General features: G+C 34.6%; 2 protein-coding genes across 2 annotated transcripts; both read right to left on the minus strand.

The window, feature by feature from the left end:
- Window positions 1–4,229: 4,229 nt before the first annotated feature.
- On the minus strand, window positions 4,230–9,039 carry LOC146921739 (CLAVATA3/ESR (CLE)-related protein 10-like). The gene has a single exon (XM_085715036.1). The coding sequence runs from the start codon at window positions 8,496–8,498 to the stop codon at window positions 8,169–8,171; it is 330 nt and encodes a 109-aa protein (XP_085571162.1). The 5' UTR covers window positions 8,499–9,039; the 3' UTR covers window positions 4,230–8,168.
- A 409-nt stretch (window positions 9,040–9,448) lies between these two features.
- Window positions 9,449–13,309, minus strand: LOC146921740 (putative SNAP25 homologous protein SNAP30). The gene is made up of 6 exons (XM_085715037.1): window positions 13,175–13,309; window positions 11,227–11,662; window positions 10,829–10,922; window positions 10,503–10,633; window positions 10,289–10,386; window positions 9,449–9,933 (listed from the first exon to the last, which is right to left on the minus strand). The coding sequence occupies exons 2-6, from the start codon at window positions 11,617–11,619 to the stop codon at window positions 9,834–9,836; spliced, it is 816 nt and encodes a 271-aa protein (XP_085571163.1). The 5' UTR covers window positions 11,620–11,662; window positions 13,175–13,309; the 3' UTR covers window positions 9,449–9,833.
- Window positions 13,310–15,135: the final 1,826 nt, after the last annotated feature.

Consider the following 15,135-nt stretch of genomic DNA (forward strand, 5'->3'; position numbering starts at 1 on the left):
AATCCACTGCCGAATTATATTACCTAGTATTGTGACACATGGAGTGGATAGCCGCAATTGGGTCGCTTTTGATGTTCCTTCTACTACTCATCTGTTCAAATAATGTGTCTGTTTGTTGTTTGCTGCTTTTCAAAAAATCCTTTCGTCCCGCCTGAGATGAAAGTGAAATTGTGTAGGGCATTTTGCTTCTTGCATTGTCATCATTAATAAAAAAGTCGTTTTGATCCCGACTTTGTTTTTATTTTGTGCTTTTTCTGGAAAAAATGGTAATACAAAAAACCAAAAAATAAAATCATTCTCAAATATCTGCATAATCATAACTTATACTTACTTGTCAAAATTAATAATCAAATCATGCATTAATAAACCCGTTGAACACATTGACCATGTACTCTCTTCCAACTTTGAGTTCCTTGTGTCCGAAGCTGAAGAACAGGATGAAGAGATTCCCGACGAGATCTCTCACATATTGGGGCATCTTAGCCATTGAAGCTGTAACAAAATATCAAGGAGATTGTCCAGAAGATGACATTCAATTACAAAGACTGGCTCGGCGTGCTACCATTCGCTTTGCTCAAATATCGTACTTCAGTACACATTTCAACAGGGGCAGCCCCCCCTCCTTCCCCAATATGCAACATAGAGGTCGTTCTTCCCGTGGAGGTCAAAGTCTCATCAATAGGAGTTCTGCTAAAGTCCAAGCTTGATCAAATTTAAACGCATGACGACCTTGTACAAATATATCAAAAGAGGTTTGAAACAAGTTTCTAACAAAAAGGTTCGTCCCCATGAATTTCAAGAATGGAACTTTGTACTACCTTCCAATCGGACTCCAAGGGGCAAGTGGACGACTATGAAGGCTCGTGTGCAATGACTCTTGCAACTATGGATGGTGACAAACTGACACGTCCTATGAACGATGGTGCAGTCAAGAAATACTTTGTCAAAAAAATGAAAGCTCGATGAGTCGCAAACATGAAAAGGCAACTTAGGCAAAAATGAGCGTCTCGGTGGACTGAAAACCCGAAAGGGCGGTCCAGGCAAAAGTTAGAGACATGAACAAAAATGATTATCCTGATAGATTGAAACCCAAAAGGGCGATCTATGCAAAATTAAGGATCATGACAAGTAACTGCATCAGCCAGCACAGTCCTCTTGTGGCACCCAGTCGTCAAAAGAACCTCCGATTCGAAGCATCTGCATATCAAAGACTCGGAACTGGGGCATTCAAAGTTGTCAGGGAGTATAACGGTTATTGTGTTCAATGTACCCTCCCATTATATTTACCATTTTCCAAAGTTTTCAAAGATCCGTGGAGCCATGCCATTGGCTGGTCACCACTCGATTCATCAAATTTGAGCCTGTGCCCATTTATTTGGAATTCTCATTTATTCTATTTTCAAAATTTCTTCTATTTTTGATAACAATACTTGAAGCAAAAATTTTCGAAATACAAAACTTTTTTTTACATCTTTTGAAAACTGTGAACAACAAACACACTCTATCTGAACTTGTGAGTAGTTGAAGCGTACATTAGCATCAGCCTCGAAAACGGTCACATTCCGAAAGAGAAACATGGCTAAGCACAATGAAGAGGACCTTCGCTTCGAGCAAGATGCTTTCACAGTCAAAAAAAACAACAAAAGAAGAAATACAAAAATAAATGCTCGCTAAGTTGAAAACCTGAAAAGGCGGCTTAGGCAATAGAGAGCGTCCCGGTGGGCTGAAAACCCGAAAGGGCGGTCCAGGCAAAAATTAGGGGCACAAAAAAGGAATATATTCCCGGTGGACTGACAACCCGAAAGGGCGGTCCAGGCAAAAGTTAGGGATTTTTCAAACAAAAAAAAAAGCATAAAAAAAAATGACTGTTGAAGCATGACAAGGGAAAAGCATTCCGCGCTGATTTACAAATGGCAACTTCTTCCAGGCTGTTGGTTAAACAATGGGCTTTCTCCCCAAGATTCATCAGTTGCTATCAGTTGCAACCTTGTGCCGGGTTTTACACCGTCAACGGCTTGATATGTTCACAATAACATCATCTCCAAGGAAGTTTGCCGAGTGTTTGTACTGCGATGTCAGTCCGACTCCCATCTTACCTGTCTTGTCTTGTTTCATCGAGTCACCTGTCATATACAGTTCATACAGTCATACAAATTACAATTCATACACTCATACAATCATGCATTCATACATTAATACTTTCACACATTCATACACTCATGCATACGCAACATATACACAACATCAATTCATACATGATTGCATTAGTCACCAAAATCTTGTTTCGATCGTGTCTCTTCAGTTCGGTCTTTACTTATCATTGCGTCAATCAGCAAGTTTCTACACATAAACATCTGACATTTACCTTCTCATCATCAAAAGTGTCATCCCCAGTGTGTCTGGTCAAGAGATGTCACTCGTCAGTTTCAAGTGGCAAGTCCTAAACAACGGACAGCTTGAATCTATCTTTTATCCAGTGTCAAGTGGCAAGTCCTAAAAAACGGACAGCTTGAGTCCATTTTATCTTGTTTCAAGTGGCAAGTCCTAAACAACGGACAGCTTGAATCTATCTTTTATCCAGTGTCAAGTGGCAAGTCCTAAAAAACGGACAGCTTGAGTCCATTTTATCTTGTTTCAAGTGGCAAGTCCTAAACAACGGACAGCTTGAATCTATCTTTTATCTTGTTTCAAGTGGCGAGTCCTAAACAACGGACAGCTTGAGTCTACATTTATCTTGTTTCAAGTGGCAAGTCCTAAACAACGGACAGCTTGAGTCTATTTTTATCATGTTTCAAGTGGCAAGTCCTAAACGACGGACAGCTTGAGTCTATTTTTATCATGTTTCAAGTGGCAAGTCCTAAACGACGGACAGCTTGAGTCTATTTTTATCATGTTTCAAGTGGCAAGTCCTAAACAACGGACAGCTTGAGTCTACATTTTATCTTGTTTCAAGTGGCAAGTCCTAAACGGACAGCTTGAGTCTACCTTGTTTCAAGTGGCAAGTCCTAAACAACGGACAGCTTGAGTCTATTTTTATCTTGTTTCAAGTGGCAAGTCCTAAACAACGGACAGCTTGAGTCTACATTTTATCTTGTTTCAAGTGGCAAGTCCTAAACAACGGACAGCTTGAGTCTATCTTTATCTTCTTTCAAGTGGCAAGTCCTAAACAACGGACAGCTTGAGTCTATCTTTATCTTCTTTCAAGTGGCAAGTCCTAAACAACGGACAGCTTGAGTCTACATTTTATCTTGTTTCAAGTGGCAAGTCCTAAACGGACAGCTTGAGTCTACCTTGTTTCAAGTGGCAAGTCCTAAACAACGGACAGCTTGAGTCTACCTTTATCTTGTTTCAAGTGGCGAGTCCTAAACAACGGACAGCTTGAGTCTATCTTTATCTTATTTCAAGTGGCGAGTCCTAAACAACGGGCAGCTTGAGTCTACCTTTCGTCATGTTTCAGTTTGGAATCACATTTTATTTTCTTCAGTGTCATCCCCAATATAGCTGTTCAAGTAGACAATCTTTCCCCAGTGAAACTACATTCCCCCTAGGGGAGTCGGATCCCATTCTTCAATGAATTTGGGAATCCCGTCGTTGTTTCTCGTCTCAGTCAAGTCAACTTTGTCGTCCTGCATTCATACAAGCATTTCACGAGCATTCATAGCATCTTAGGCCCAAAATTGGTGTACTTTGTATTTAAGTCTCTTCGCTCCGATCGAATTAAAGATTCCATCTTCAAATCTCTGGACGAAGAAACTTAAATAGGGGCATCTGTCATACCCCAATTTTTGACCTAAGAATCCTACATTCACACACCGACACGTGTCTTTTGACCTGATTAACTCTTTGACTTTTTCAGTGAAAATTTGGCAGAGAGGTATTTTAAAATACCTCGTGTCTGATTTCGAGTCGGACCCTTTTCTCTCATTATTTTTATTTTTAATTTCCATCTTTTATTTAAGTTTTAATTAACTTTAATTTTGTCTAATCTTAACTTTTCAATTTTTTCCTTTAAATTAGTCCTCATCATTATTTTCATTTTTTTTTTTAATTGTTGTAGGCGTAGTTTGTTTATTCACTTTAAGTTTTTATTTTTCTATTTTTATCTCATTGTTAATTTAATAAAAATCCCAAAAAAATATGCATAGTTATCTTATTACTACTATTATTATTATTATTTAAATTTCTTGTTACTAATTTTAATTCATTTTAGGTTTTAATTAATTTTAATCTTTTTCCTTTATGTTAATCCTTTTCCTTTATGTTAATCTTTATCTCTTTTTAGTCTTATATTTTTTTGTCTAAAGTCCAAAAACCTGTCCAAGTTCAAAGCAAGCTGTCACACGCCTATCTGCACATAACAAACACCTGCAATCCTCCTCCCCAAGCCACAGATTTCTCTACTCTTCTTTAACAAACCTTAGTCTCAATCTGACACTATAAATCCAGCCAGCAAAGTCACAAACGAGGGGGGCAAAAATTTTCAACGACAAATTCATTAGCCGCAATCTTCACAACACAACTTCCGAACCAAAATTCACAGAAGGCCAAAAATTCACAAAACAAAACAGCCGGCAGCAATCAACACTCAATTCATTAACTTGCAAAAACCCAACAACAATTTTTACACAACCCATTTCACGTATCAAACAACACACGGCAAGAACCAAATTTCCATAATACAACTCGGTCTCAAGCCCCAACATTCAACGAACCCTGCATCGTATAACAATAGACCCCAGTCACGGTGCACAACCATTCAACAATTCCAACCAGAATCCAATCCGAAACCTACACGATTTGAAACCGTCGCCATCTCGAATCGTCGTCGTCGAACACCGAACCGAGAAGGAGACAGGAAGAAGAAGTGAAGCCGTTTCTACAATCTGAAGAAAGCGGCGGCCGAAGTTCGCACCACCGCAAACAACCAGCCGTCACCACCAGCTTCAAACTCGAACCAGACTCACAAAAAGGTAGTTTCTTTCGTAAAATTTAAAACTTGTAGATCTAGAGGTTTAGGATTTGTGTCTAGGAATTACGGAACAAGAATTAGGAGAGGAGGTAGTAACCAAAATAATAAAAAAAAATTAAAAAAGAAGGATTAAAAGAGAAGGAGGGGATGAACCGAAAAAAAAGAAGAAGAAACTGTAAAAGAAGAATAGTGAACGAGAGGAAGGAAACAAGGGAAGAGAGAGAAAACATGTTGACAAATGATAAAAAAACCAGCCTCACCTCGTTTTATACTAACCGAACCGGTCCGGTTCTCTTGAACCGAACCGGTCTGAACCCGGTTCATTTCCCTTAAGCCCAACTCACTTTTTTTTTATTCCTGCACCCCATGACTACTGACTGCACCCCCCCCTTTCCTGCATTTTTTTTTTTTTTTTACTCACGTTTTCATGCATATTTAGTCCTATCTTTTTTTAATTATTCCTTTCACATTTTAGTTTAGCTAGGTCTCTTATATTATTTTGCATTGTTCTTTATTCTTATGTAATTTTTTTTTTAGTAAGACTTTAGAGTGTATAATTAGGCTTTAATGTAAAATTGTTCATGCATTTTTTTTTTTTAGCTTAGGTTTATTTTCATGCATATTTACATGCTCATTTTTTTATGTCATTTATTTCTATTGCACATAACTTAGAATGTAAAGTAGGTCTTAATGTAATTTATTTATTTTTTATCGCAGACCGTAGAATGTATTAATAGGTTTTATGTAATAGCTTTAGGTGCATGTGTGCGTGTGTGTGTGTATGCCTTTATCTCGCTTTCTAGTTTAGGTTAAAGGTCCTTGTGGTGGTCCAACGCCACCATAGGGTACCTACGCTTTACTTTTTATGCTCCGTTAGTTCTAGTTCAATTATTTTCAAAACAACAAAAACATGCAAATATCCAAAAAATCACAAAAATATTTTCTTAAATAAACCTTGATCCTAAATCAAGTGACGTCTTTTTTTATTTTCTTTTCTTAATCAAATATCAATCAATTTAAACTTATTTTGAGTCTATTTTCTTTCAAATTAAAAAATACAAACAAATTCATTTTGCCACTTGCCTTTTCATTTTAAAACTTTTTTTCAAACTAATAAAAAACACACAACCAATCAAACGTCTGTTTTTACCCCGAACTACGAGGTTTTGATCCCTCACGGGTACGTAGGCAGAGGACATTCGTCCTTCCAAATCAATAAAATGTAGATAATTAGGTCCTCCTTTTTTTTAATCACTTAAAATTCTTTTTTTTCAAAATAAGCAAGTTATAGCACATTATTTAAATAAAACTAAAAGGTTCCCGTAGTACTCTACGGACATAAAGGGTGCTAACACCTTCCCTTTATGTAACCAACCCCCGGACCCCCAATTTAAATTTTTTTCAAAGTCGTGAAATAAAAGTGAGTCAAAAAGCTAATCAAATAGCCTTGATCTCCGAAAAATGACGCGACACCTAGTGACTAGAATTCACCTTTTTTAAGGTGAATAAGTGGGGCGTCAGGAGTTCGAACCCCAGCCCCTGTATATAAGAATGCATGTCCCTGCCAACTGAGCTATATTTTCTCTCAATTTTACTCTCGTTATCTTAATTAAAAAAATTAATATCAATTTTTTTTTTTGTGTTAACCCTTCTGTCCTTGTCCCTGGTGGAGGTTAATAAATAGTTGAACTCAATGATTCATTTATACTTTTTTTCTTTCTTTCTACATAACATTAAATTCATGCGTGCATTAACCTAAATTAATCAGCCAACCCTGATTAATTTTGCAAACCCAACTAACTAAAAATGTTAACTTGTTTATATTCAGATATTTTTAGTGCAGAGGCTCCAACTAACCCTAAGTTAATTAGCCAACCCTCACTTATTTTGCGACATTTCATATTCAGATATTCTAGTACACAGGCTCCAACCGTTTCCTACAACCTAACTAAGCATAAATTTGCAACCCCCCTTTCACACCTGAAATTACTCCAATCATGCAAGCATCCCATTTGTTGGAATGAAATTAAATTAGGCACATTTCAATAACAATATATATGCCTTTCAAATCATTATGAATATGATATCTAACTGTATCAACTTGTGTCCAAAAAAATTCTAACTCTATCAAATACAAATAAAGAAAAATAAGCTACTAAAGAGATAACCACAATATGACACATCTAGCATAATAATCCACGCAACAAAACAAGTGGTTGATGCACAATGTGTATAAGTATTGTAAACTCCGAAATACCGACTCTATTCATAATCATCAAAATACTAAAAAAACAAAATAAATACAAAGTCTTATCCATTTATTCCAATACCAATTATACATTTTATAAATGAATACTTAAAAATTTTAAAAAAAATGATAAGTAACCGACAAGTTACCAATGAATCCATTTGACATTTAGCCATAAATAGATACATATACTTGTCCTTTGGTGGTCCATATTAATGAAACTCATGGGGTCCTCCTGACCCCAAACTCCAACCATATTCTCTTCAAAGTTGCCCCAAAAAGGTCCATTTCCATGCTTGTTTTCAGATTCAGCTCTTCCCTTTTACAACATTCTCACACAACACAACTCTATGGTCCTAATAACAAGACAGAAAAACCAAAAACAAGCATGGAAATGGGAATTTACTCAATTCAATTCACCAAGCCTTAATACTATAAGGAAATTATTCTTTAAAATAAAATACAGTATTACAGTATACAAATTTGGTCACAAAAGAAAACAAACGTAGCATATAGAATCTAATGATTTTAAATTGCGGTTGTAGTCACGTTGCAAACTTTTATATTGCAGCATACTAGTACGGAGATCCGACTGAAATCATAATTCCGTTGCGAAGACTTCAAAATCCTTTATGTTGCGCCTTGAATTATAGTTGTGGACCGCACTTTAAAACCATGAGCGAAGTAAAAATAAATCCCGGTTTGTGAGCTTTGATTTGCTATTCCCTCCAAAGATTGTATCATTCTGCATGCCACAGTAGTTCTAGGGCTTCTAGCTATTGTTGAATATATAGATATTCATTCTTGTTGAAGATTGAGAATTCTATAAAAGGGTACACCCAAGAAAGGTGATAAATATAAACTCTGAAGAAAGAATCAAAAGGTTTTGACCTAACAAAGAAAAATGGTGATTTTTGATTGCTTGTGGAATAGGTAGAAGTAGAAACAGAATCAGTTGTGAAGTGGGTTTGGTCCCGTAGGAACTCGCCTCTTCTCAGCACCAAATCTTGGATCAATACCATGATCATGAGAAGGTGAAACTTGTTTATGCAATCTTTGATGGATTCTTTGTAGATTAATGCATAAAGAATGAGTGTTTCTTTTAGAAAAAGAATCACAATAAAGAAGATGATGTTGGTTGTTTTTGTTTTGAGTGTTTCTTGATGAAGGTGAAGATGGTTTTGTTTGTGAATGAAGTCTACAATTACCTAAAGAGAAGAAAAAGAGAAGAAAAAAGAAGATAATAAGGGTTCTACGTGATGAAGATAGAGATCTCTTCATTTCTAAAACAGAGAAAAACAGAGGAATGAGAAGTGAAAAGTGATGTTTATGTTGTTTATGGGATAGAAAATGATGAGAAAAAAGAAGGGTTTGTGAATTGTGTGAAAATGAAGAGGATGATGACGTTTAAAGAAAATGAGAGTATTAATGCAAAGCAAGAGACACATGAAGATGTGTAAAGAAAGGGGGGGCTAGGTCAATTAATTTTAGGGTTTTGGATATGTAGTCACAAATCAAGTACACATCAAAAGAGTCATGGAGTTTATATGTGGATGTTTATGGAGGGTATGGTGTGGATTATTTATATACCTTAAACAATTGTCACTTCCCGGGTAGGCCAAACAAAAAGAAAGTTGGGTTGGAGAGGGAAAATGGTTTTTTTGGGTTGGATGATTTTAATGACTTATTGTGTATGGATGGTTGTGTTTGACTTGTTTGTGTTCATGACATATCCCTAAAATTATTTCTTATTTCTTATCCTTAATCAAGATTGTTTGATTCACAAGAAAAAAAGTGAAAAATTATTTTGGATTTTGAAAGTGTGTCTTGTATTTAACTTTTTTTTTTTTTTGGTACAATCTTGTATTTAATTCTAATCTACTAGTGGTAGGTCATTAGTATACTTTGATAAAGGGATATACTAACAATTGATTAGTTAGTTATTGCTGATTTTGCTACATTTCATTGCCAAAAAATCTACAGATTATTTTTTGTATTTTGATATAAAAAGGTTGATTGTACTGATTATTTTTTGTATTTTAAATACTGATTAATTTTTGTATTTTAATGTGGTAATATAGAAGACATGTTGTCATTGGTATGGGTGAGCGAGACTGGAATGGTTACTTGCTTGCCAAGAAAAAAAAGCTTAATTGTATCTTTCTTTTCATTTTTTAAATCAAGGTATCTCCGCATGCAAAATAACTCAGATCCAATTTTAAGGACAAATATTTCCCAAACATAGCTTTATTCATATGCATCAGCTAAAAATCGAACATCTAATCAAATGGTTAAAAGATCAAGTATCTACCACTTGTGTACAAATGTAGATAATCTACTGTATTTTTGGTCCGATCATTTTGGCGATAATTCACCACATCTAGATATTACAAAAAATGTTCTGAAACATCCATCCTTTATTGCACATTTTCTAAAAGTAGTAGTTTAAATAAACTGAAAAATTCCAAACAGGAAAAAAAAATCTCTATCATTTGTCAAATGCTCTCAAGTAAAACAACGATGAAGTGAAAAATTCAAAAATAAATACAAATCACAACCAGCAAGTGAAAGCACCATAACAAAGAAAGAAAGAACAGCCCCTCAGCCTATCATCTGTTACTTCGCTAGTAATTTGCGTGCACGCTGGTTGGCACCTTTCATTCGATTGTTCAGCTCATCAACATCGTCACCGAGATGATCAAGAGCTTTGTTTTGGCTGCAACATCAGGAATCAATTAAATAGCACTCTCAGCATAACACAACTATAGGGAATGAACTCATTTACAACATTCCGTTCTTTACGGCAAAATTAGCCTCTCAAAAATAAAATCCAATAATGAGCTAATTTCAACCATTTCAAAAGTCGATCTCTTCTAACATATTTTTCTACGCACAACGGTCATGAATCAGATTCCTGACCGCATGCTTAGCGAAATCAAATAGATACAATTCATGTCATAAAATGTTATATTTTATCTTTTATGCTTTGTATAATTTGTTATTAAACAAAATGATCAAACCAAGGTACTTCCTAATGATGTACAATGATTAAAGTATACCAAAAATTGTACCTGTCAAGTTCAGTTCCCATACTAATTGCCATACCCTTCAAATCGCCCAAGATATCGCTGAGTTCTGAGAGTCCATCATCTTGTTTAGCTTTTTCATACTGTTTTATAAACATAACAATGAGTTGAACAAATGAAAATGTTAATTCAATTCAGAGACTAATATTTCATACACATAATAAGTAATTAAGTACAAGAGTAAAAATACAACACATACGTCGATTTTTTGATAGGCACTGTCAGACTCATTAGGAGGCGTGGTAGGAGCAGAACGTCCCTTAGGCAAAGGAGCTAACCCTAGCTTTGCCCTATCTTCCTTACTCATTACATCCTTCTTGGATGTGTTATCTGATCACAAACCAAATTCAATTATAATATTAGTATATACATGATTTGTTATGCAGGTGCATATAATATCAACCATTGATTTGTTTATCCACGGTTAATATTGTTCACTCTAGAGGAACCTAATGCGTATTTGCACATGAAAAATAATCAAAATGTTAAGCCATAATAACTCAAGCATGAAGGTTAGAGGAAAACCTGATGTAATCACAGGGCCTGTGATCGCCTTTCCCTTCTTTGGCTTCCAGGGTTTAGAGAACATGCCACCAAGATTGTTTAGGAGTTTCTCACCCTGCGAGAGTTAGAATGTAAAATTTTGGGATTATATGAGATGAGTTTGATATAATCATGATGCGTTGTTTTAATACATGGTGTGTTTGATATAATCATGATGCGTCATCATAATTTTGACAAAAACCATACTTTGGAGTTTCGACAAAATCACAATGTCATTGTGATGTTATCAAACTCAACGTAATTTCAAATATGCACTAAGCCGATCTACTTGGATAAAAAAGTTATGCTACTTACTGCAAATGAATATCTATTCTCTAGATTTTATGACATCACTAAGAAAAGAAACAAGAAAAACATACCCTACTCAAATCCTTCTCGGTGTCGACAACCATATTATGAGTCCTTGTAATCTGGTCACCCTGCTGGTGCAACATGTCAAGAGTCCTTGAAGCATCACTTCGAATATCCTCAGCAATCCTCAAACAATTATTAACACTGTTTGTTGTCTCCTCAGCCTTGTTCACCGCATAGTTTTCCAACTCCTGAACACTTTGATTCTCTAGTCCACCTTTTGAAGCCGATGACGATGCAGGCTTTCTTCCCCAATCGTCGTCATCATCATCATCGAAATAGTTTCCTTTTGACTTTGGCACTGGTAGGACGGGTTCTGAAGAAGTTCGTCTAGCTGGAGTGATGGCTGTGGTCTTTTCTGGTTCGGTGGTTGGTGGCGCAGCTTTTCGAAATCCAAACATTTTCACGTGTAGGAGAAGAAATAGTTTTCAAGTTATGTACAATCTGGTAAAAACAGAATGTACACCTTAATGAATGAGTCCAACACCATAAAATACTAATATAAAGAACATAATATGTGACAAATAAAAGACCACATAAACCTAAATACATGATTTTATTCAAAAAATAAATAAATACATGAATTTAACATTGTGAATTTAAAGAGTTTATCATGATAGAAAATGTAGTATATGAGAAGATTTGAGACAACTGATATTATCTATAACAAAAACAGCATAGCCTCTAAGTTCCCATCATAGGTCAGTTGTTTAATCTTTTAACATTTCTTAAACCACAAAGAACACTTGTTAAAGGTAAAAATAAATAAATAAAACAAATCAAAATCTGAATACCGAGTCAATTTTCTCAATGATGCCTAAATGGGAGGTAAATAGTCGAACCAGTATAATTTCATGCGTTTTATTTCTATTGGATTCGAGGAAATAATGTCTGCAATTGAATGTGAGATATTGGAAGTACAAAACAAGACAAGTGCAGTCCAAAAACTGGGGAAACATTCCTAAAATAAAATCCTGATTATGATCGCTTAAATGTCTTAGTAAGATAATCGCGGTAGACACCAAAGCCCGAACAGATGGGTCTATTCTAGAGCTAACTATATATGGTCTCGAATTCGATTCCTAACTTGGACATGCAGCAACGTTAAACTTTTAAGGAGAGTTTACTGTCCATTTGGGTCCCACAAAACTCGAACTTGATAAGATACTCGCTATTGATAAGAGTTTGCATTTTCATGAATCAAAATGCTCAATATTTAGAAAAGGTAAAGAAACAAGACAACCAAAGAAACCTAGAATCCAAAATCAAGGATAAAAGAAAATACGGTAACAAGAAAAACAGAAATCAAAATGAAACAAAAAAACCAATAAAAGGGTGGTACCCAAAACCAACCATTGTGATGGGTTACCTGAAATTTGGGACAACAAGAATATGTTGTAGTGGTACACAAAACCAAACTTTGTGATGGGTTTGCCTAAATGGGAGGAAAATAGTTGAAACAATACAATTTCACAGTTTTATCTAACTCGAGGAATTAGTGTATGCACTTGTGTGCGAGATTTTTGATTTATACAAAAACTAGTAAAGTGCAATCTTAAATTTGGGAAGCATTCTTAAAAAAAAAAAAAAAAATACGGGATTATGAATGTATTAAATGGCTTATACAATCATTACTTGCTATAAAAGGTAAATGCAAATGATAAAATTATGCATTTTCCTGAATCAAAATGCTCATATTCTATCATTCCTGGGAAACATTCCTAGAACAAACTCCGGATTATGAATGCATTAAATTTCATATTCAATCATTACTTGCTAAAGAAGGTAAATAGTAATGTTTTTTTTGGCACTTTCATGAATCAAAATGCTAATATTTTTATGAAATAATTAAAAAAAGTAAAAACAAGGTAATCAATGAAACCCAGAAACCAAAATCAAGAACAACAAATAACAACAACAAAAATCTAAACAAACAACAAATTGTGAGATGAGTACCTAAAATTTGGGGACAACACGAAAATGTTGTGTGAAGTACACAAACCCAAAGATTGTGATGGGTTTGTGTACAAGAAAGGGAATAAGAAACAAAAGAAGAATGAGAAATGGATGATAGAAACACGAGAGAGTGAGAATTGTTTATGGTTTGCTAAGAAAATAAGGAATAGATGAAAGGCGAAGCGAAAAAAGAGAGACCCATGTTCTCTTTCAACCATACACCCTTTGACAAATTTAAACCATTGGCTTAAGAAATTACCTCTTTTGAAGAGGGAAAGCTTCCCTATTCATATTTCCATAATACGGTCCCAGATTCCTTATTTAATAGTATAGGACCGTTTAATATAGGATTTTTTTTCCTATTATAATGATTTACTATATATAACGAAAGACAAACTGTGCCACTATGTCTTTTTGGATAGTAAAACAAATTCTCGTAAATATAACATTCATGAATATGTAAGACATTACATTGTCATGTATGATCCTTTGAACTCTAAGTAGAAGGTCAGTAACCTTTGGTGCTAAGAAGCCATTGTCAAACACAAAATGATATAAAAATATGTTGATTGTCAGAACACGTTTTCTCATGTTTGACCATATTTTTTTTAAGCAGCTTTGAGAGCTAAGTTGCGTAATAGTTCGATTAGGAAAACACACAACTTCAATATTTTTGAAAATTCGAACTTGACACTTAGTTTTTTTTTCTTATTCTAAATGGTTCTAAATAGTTTTATGTGGTTACTAATAGTTCAGTTATGGTTTGCGAAATGTTTTTAAAATATTAGTTTGGTTCAGAAACTTCTATAATGATTCAGTTAATTTTAGTTTACTTCGATTCCATTCAGTTTACAGTTCTTTTTGCCCACCCTAATATTCAATGTCATTAAGTAAAACATTACAAATTCATTTTAAATTTTTGTTTTTTGATCGAGTTGTGTAGTGACTAAATTCACACACTTTATCGGTCGAGATGTGGAGATTACGTGGCTAGAAACCCATATGCTCCAATTAAGCAAATCATTAGACCATCTACAATGGGGGTCCTTCCCCTATTTAACACCATGTTAAATAGGCACCCCATTGTAACATCAATAAATATGGTGCTTATAAAGATGAGTGCTTTTATAGGCACCCTCTCTCTCCTACTACTCATGGGTCCCACATGTACAATAAATACTATTTTATTTCATATTCACTTATTGTATTATTTTAATTAAATTAATACTTCAATATTTTAAAATTATAATTAAATTACTTCAATATTTTTAAAATTTATAATTATTTTTTTATTTTTATATAATTTATAATTAAATTTTTCCTCTCCTAATTTAATGTTTGTTTTTTTTTATAATTTATAATTAAATTACTTTAATATTTTAAAATTATATAATTATGAATGAGTATATAAATTATTGTTAAAATTTAATGATATAGAGTTATTGTTGGGACCCAATTAATAATTATTTTGAGGGGCTGGGTTGGAGAGATTGGGCGCTTATCAAATATTAATTATAAAACGGATGACGTATGCAGTCGGGATCCGTTTAAGCACCCAAATGAGGTGCTGCATTGTGGATGGTCTTAGCAATTCAATTTTAAGTTAAAAATATACAACGTTAATTATTACAATTGCCATAATCAATTTACAATCAATGTATTACGGAAATTACTAAGCTTCCATATTTGAATGAAAAAATATTAAATATGGGAAACAAAAGGGTATGAATTGATGTTCCAATGATACAACGATCACATTGCATGATGTCTGATATGTTCGGGCGTAGTTTCGAACCAATAATTAGGGGTGTACGTGGGTGGGTTTGGGTTGGGTTTGGCTAAACCCAAAACCAAACCAAATAGGGTACTCCGGTTTGGGTGAGGTAAAATAACCACCCGTTATATCATTGGGTGGGTTTGGGCAAACCTATTAATTTTTGGGTTGGGTTGGATTGGGTAAT

Source organism: Medicago sativa, chromosome 5, assembly GCF_051527215.1.
Source record: "Medicago sativa cultivar Bolivia chromosome 5, Bolivia_mono, whole genome shotgun sequence".
Classification (NCBI taxonomy): domain Eukaryota; kingdom Viridiplantae; phylum Streptophyta; class Magnoliopsida; order Fabales; family Fabaceae; genus Medicago; species Medicago sativa.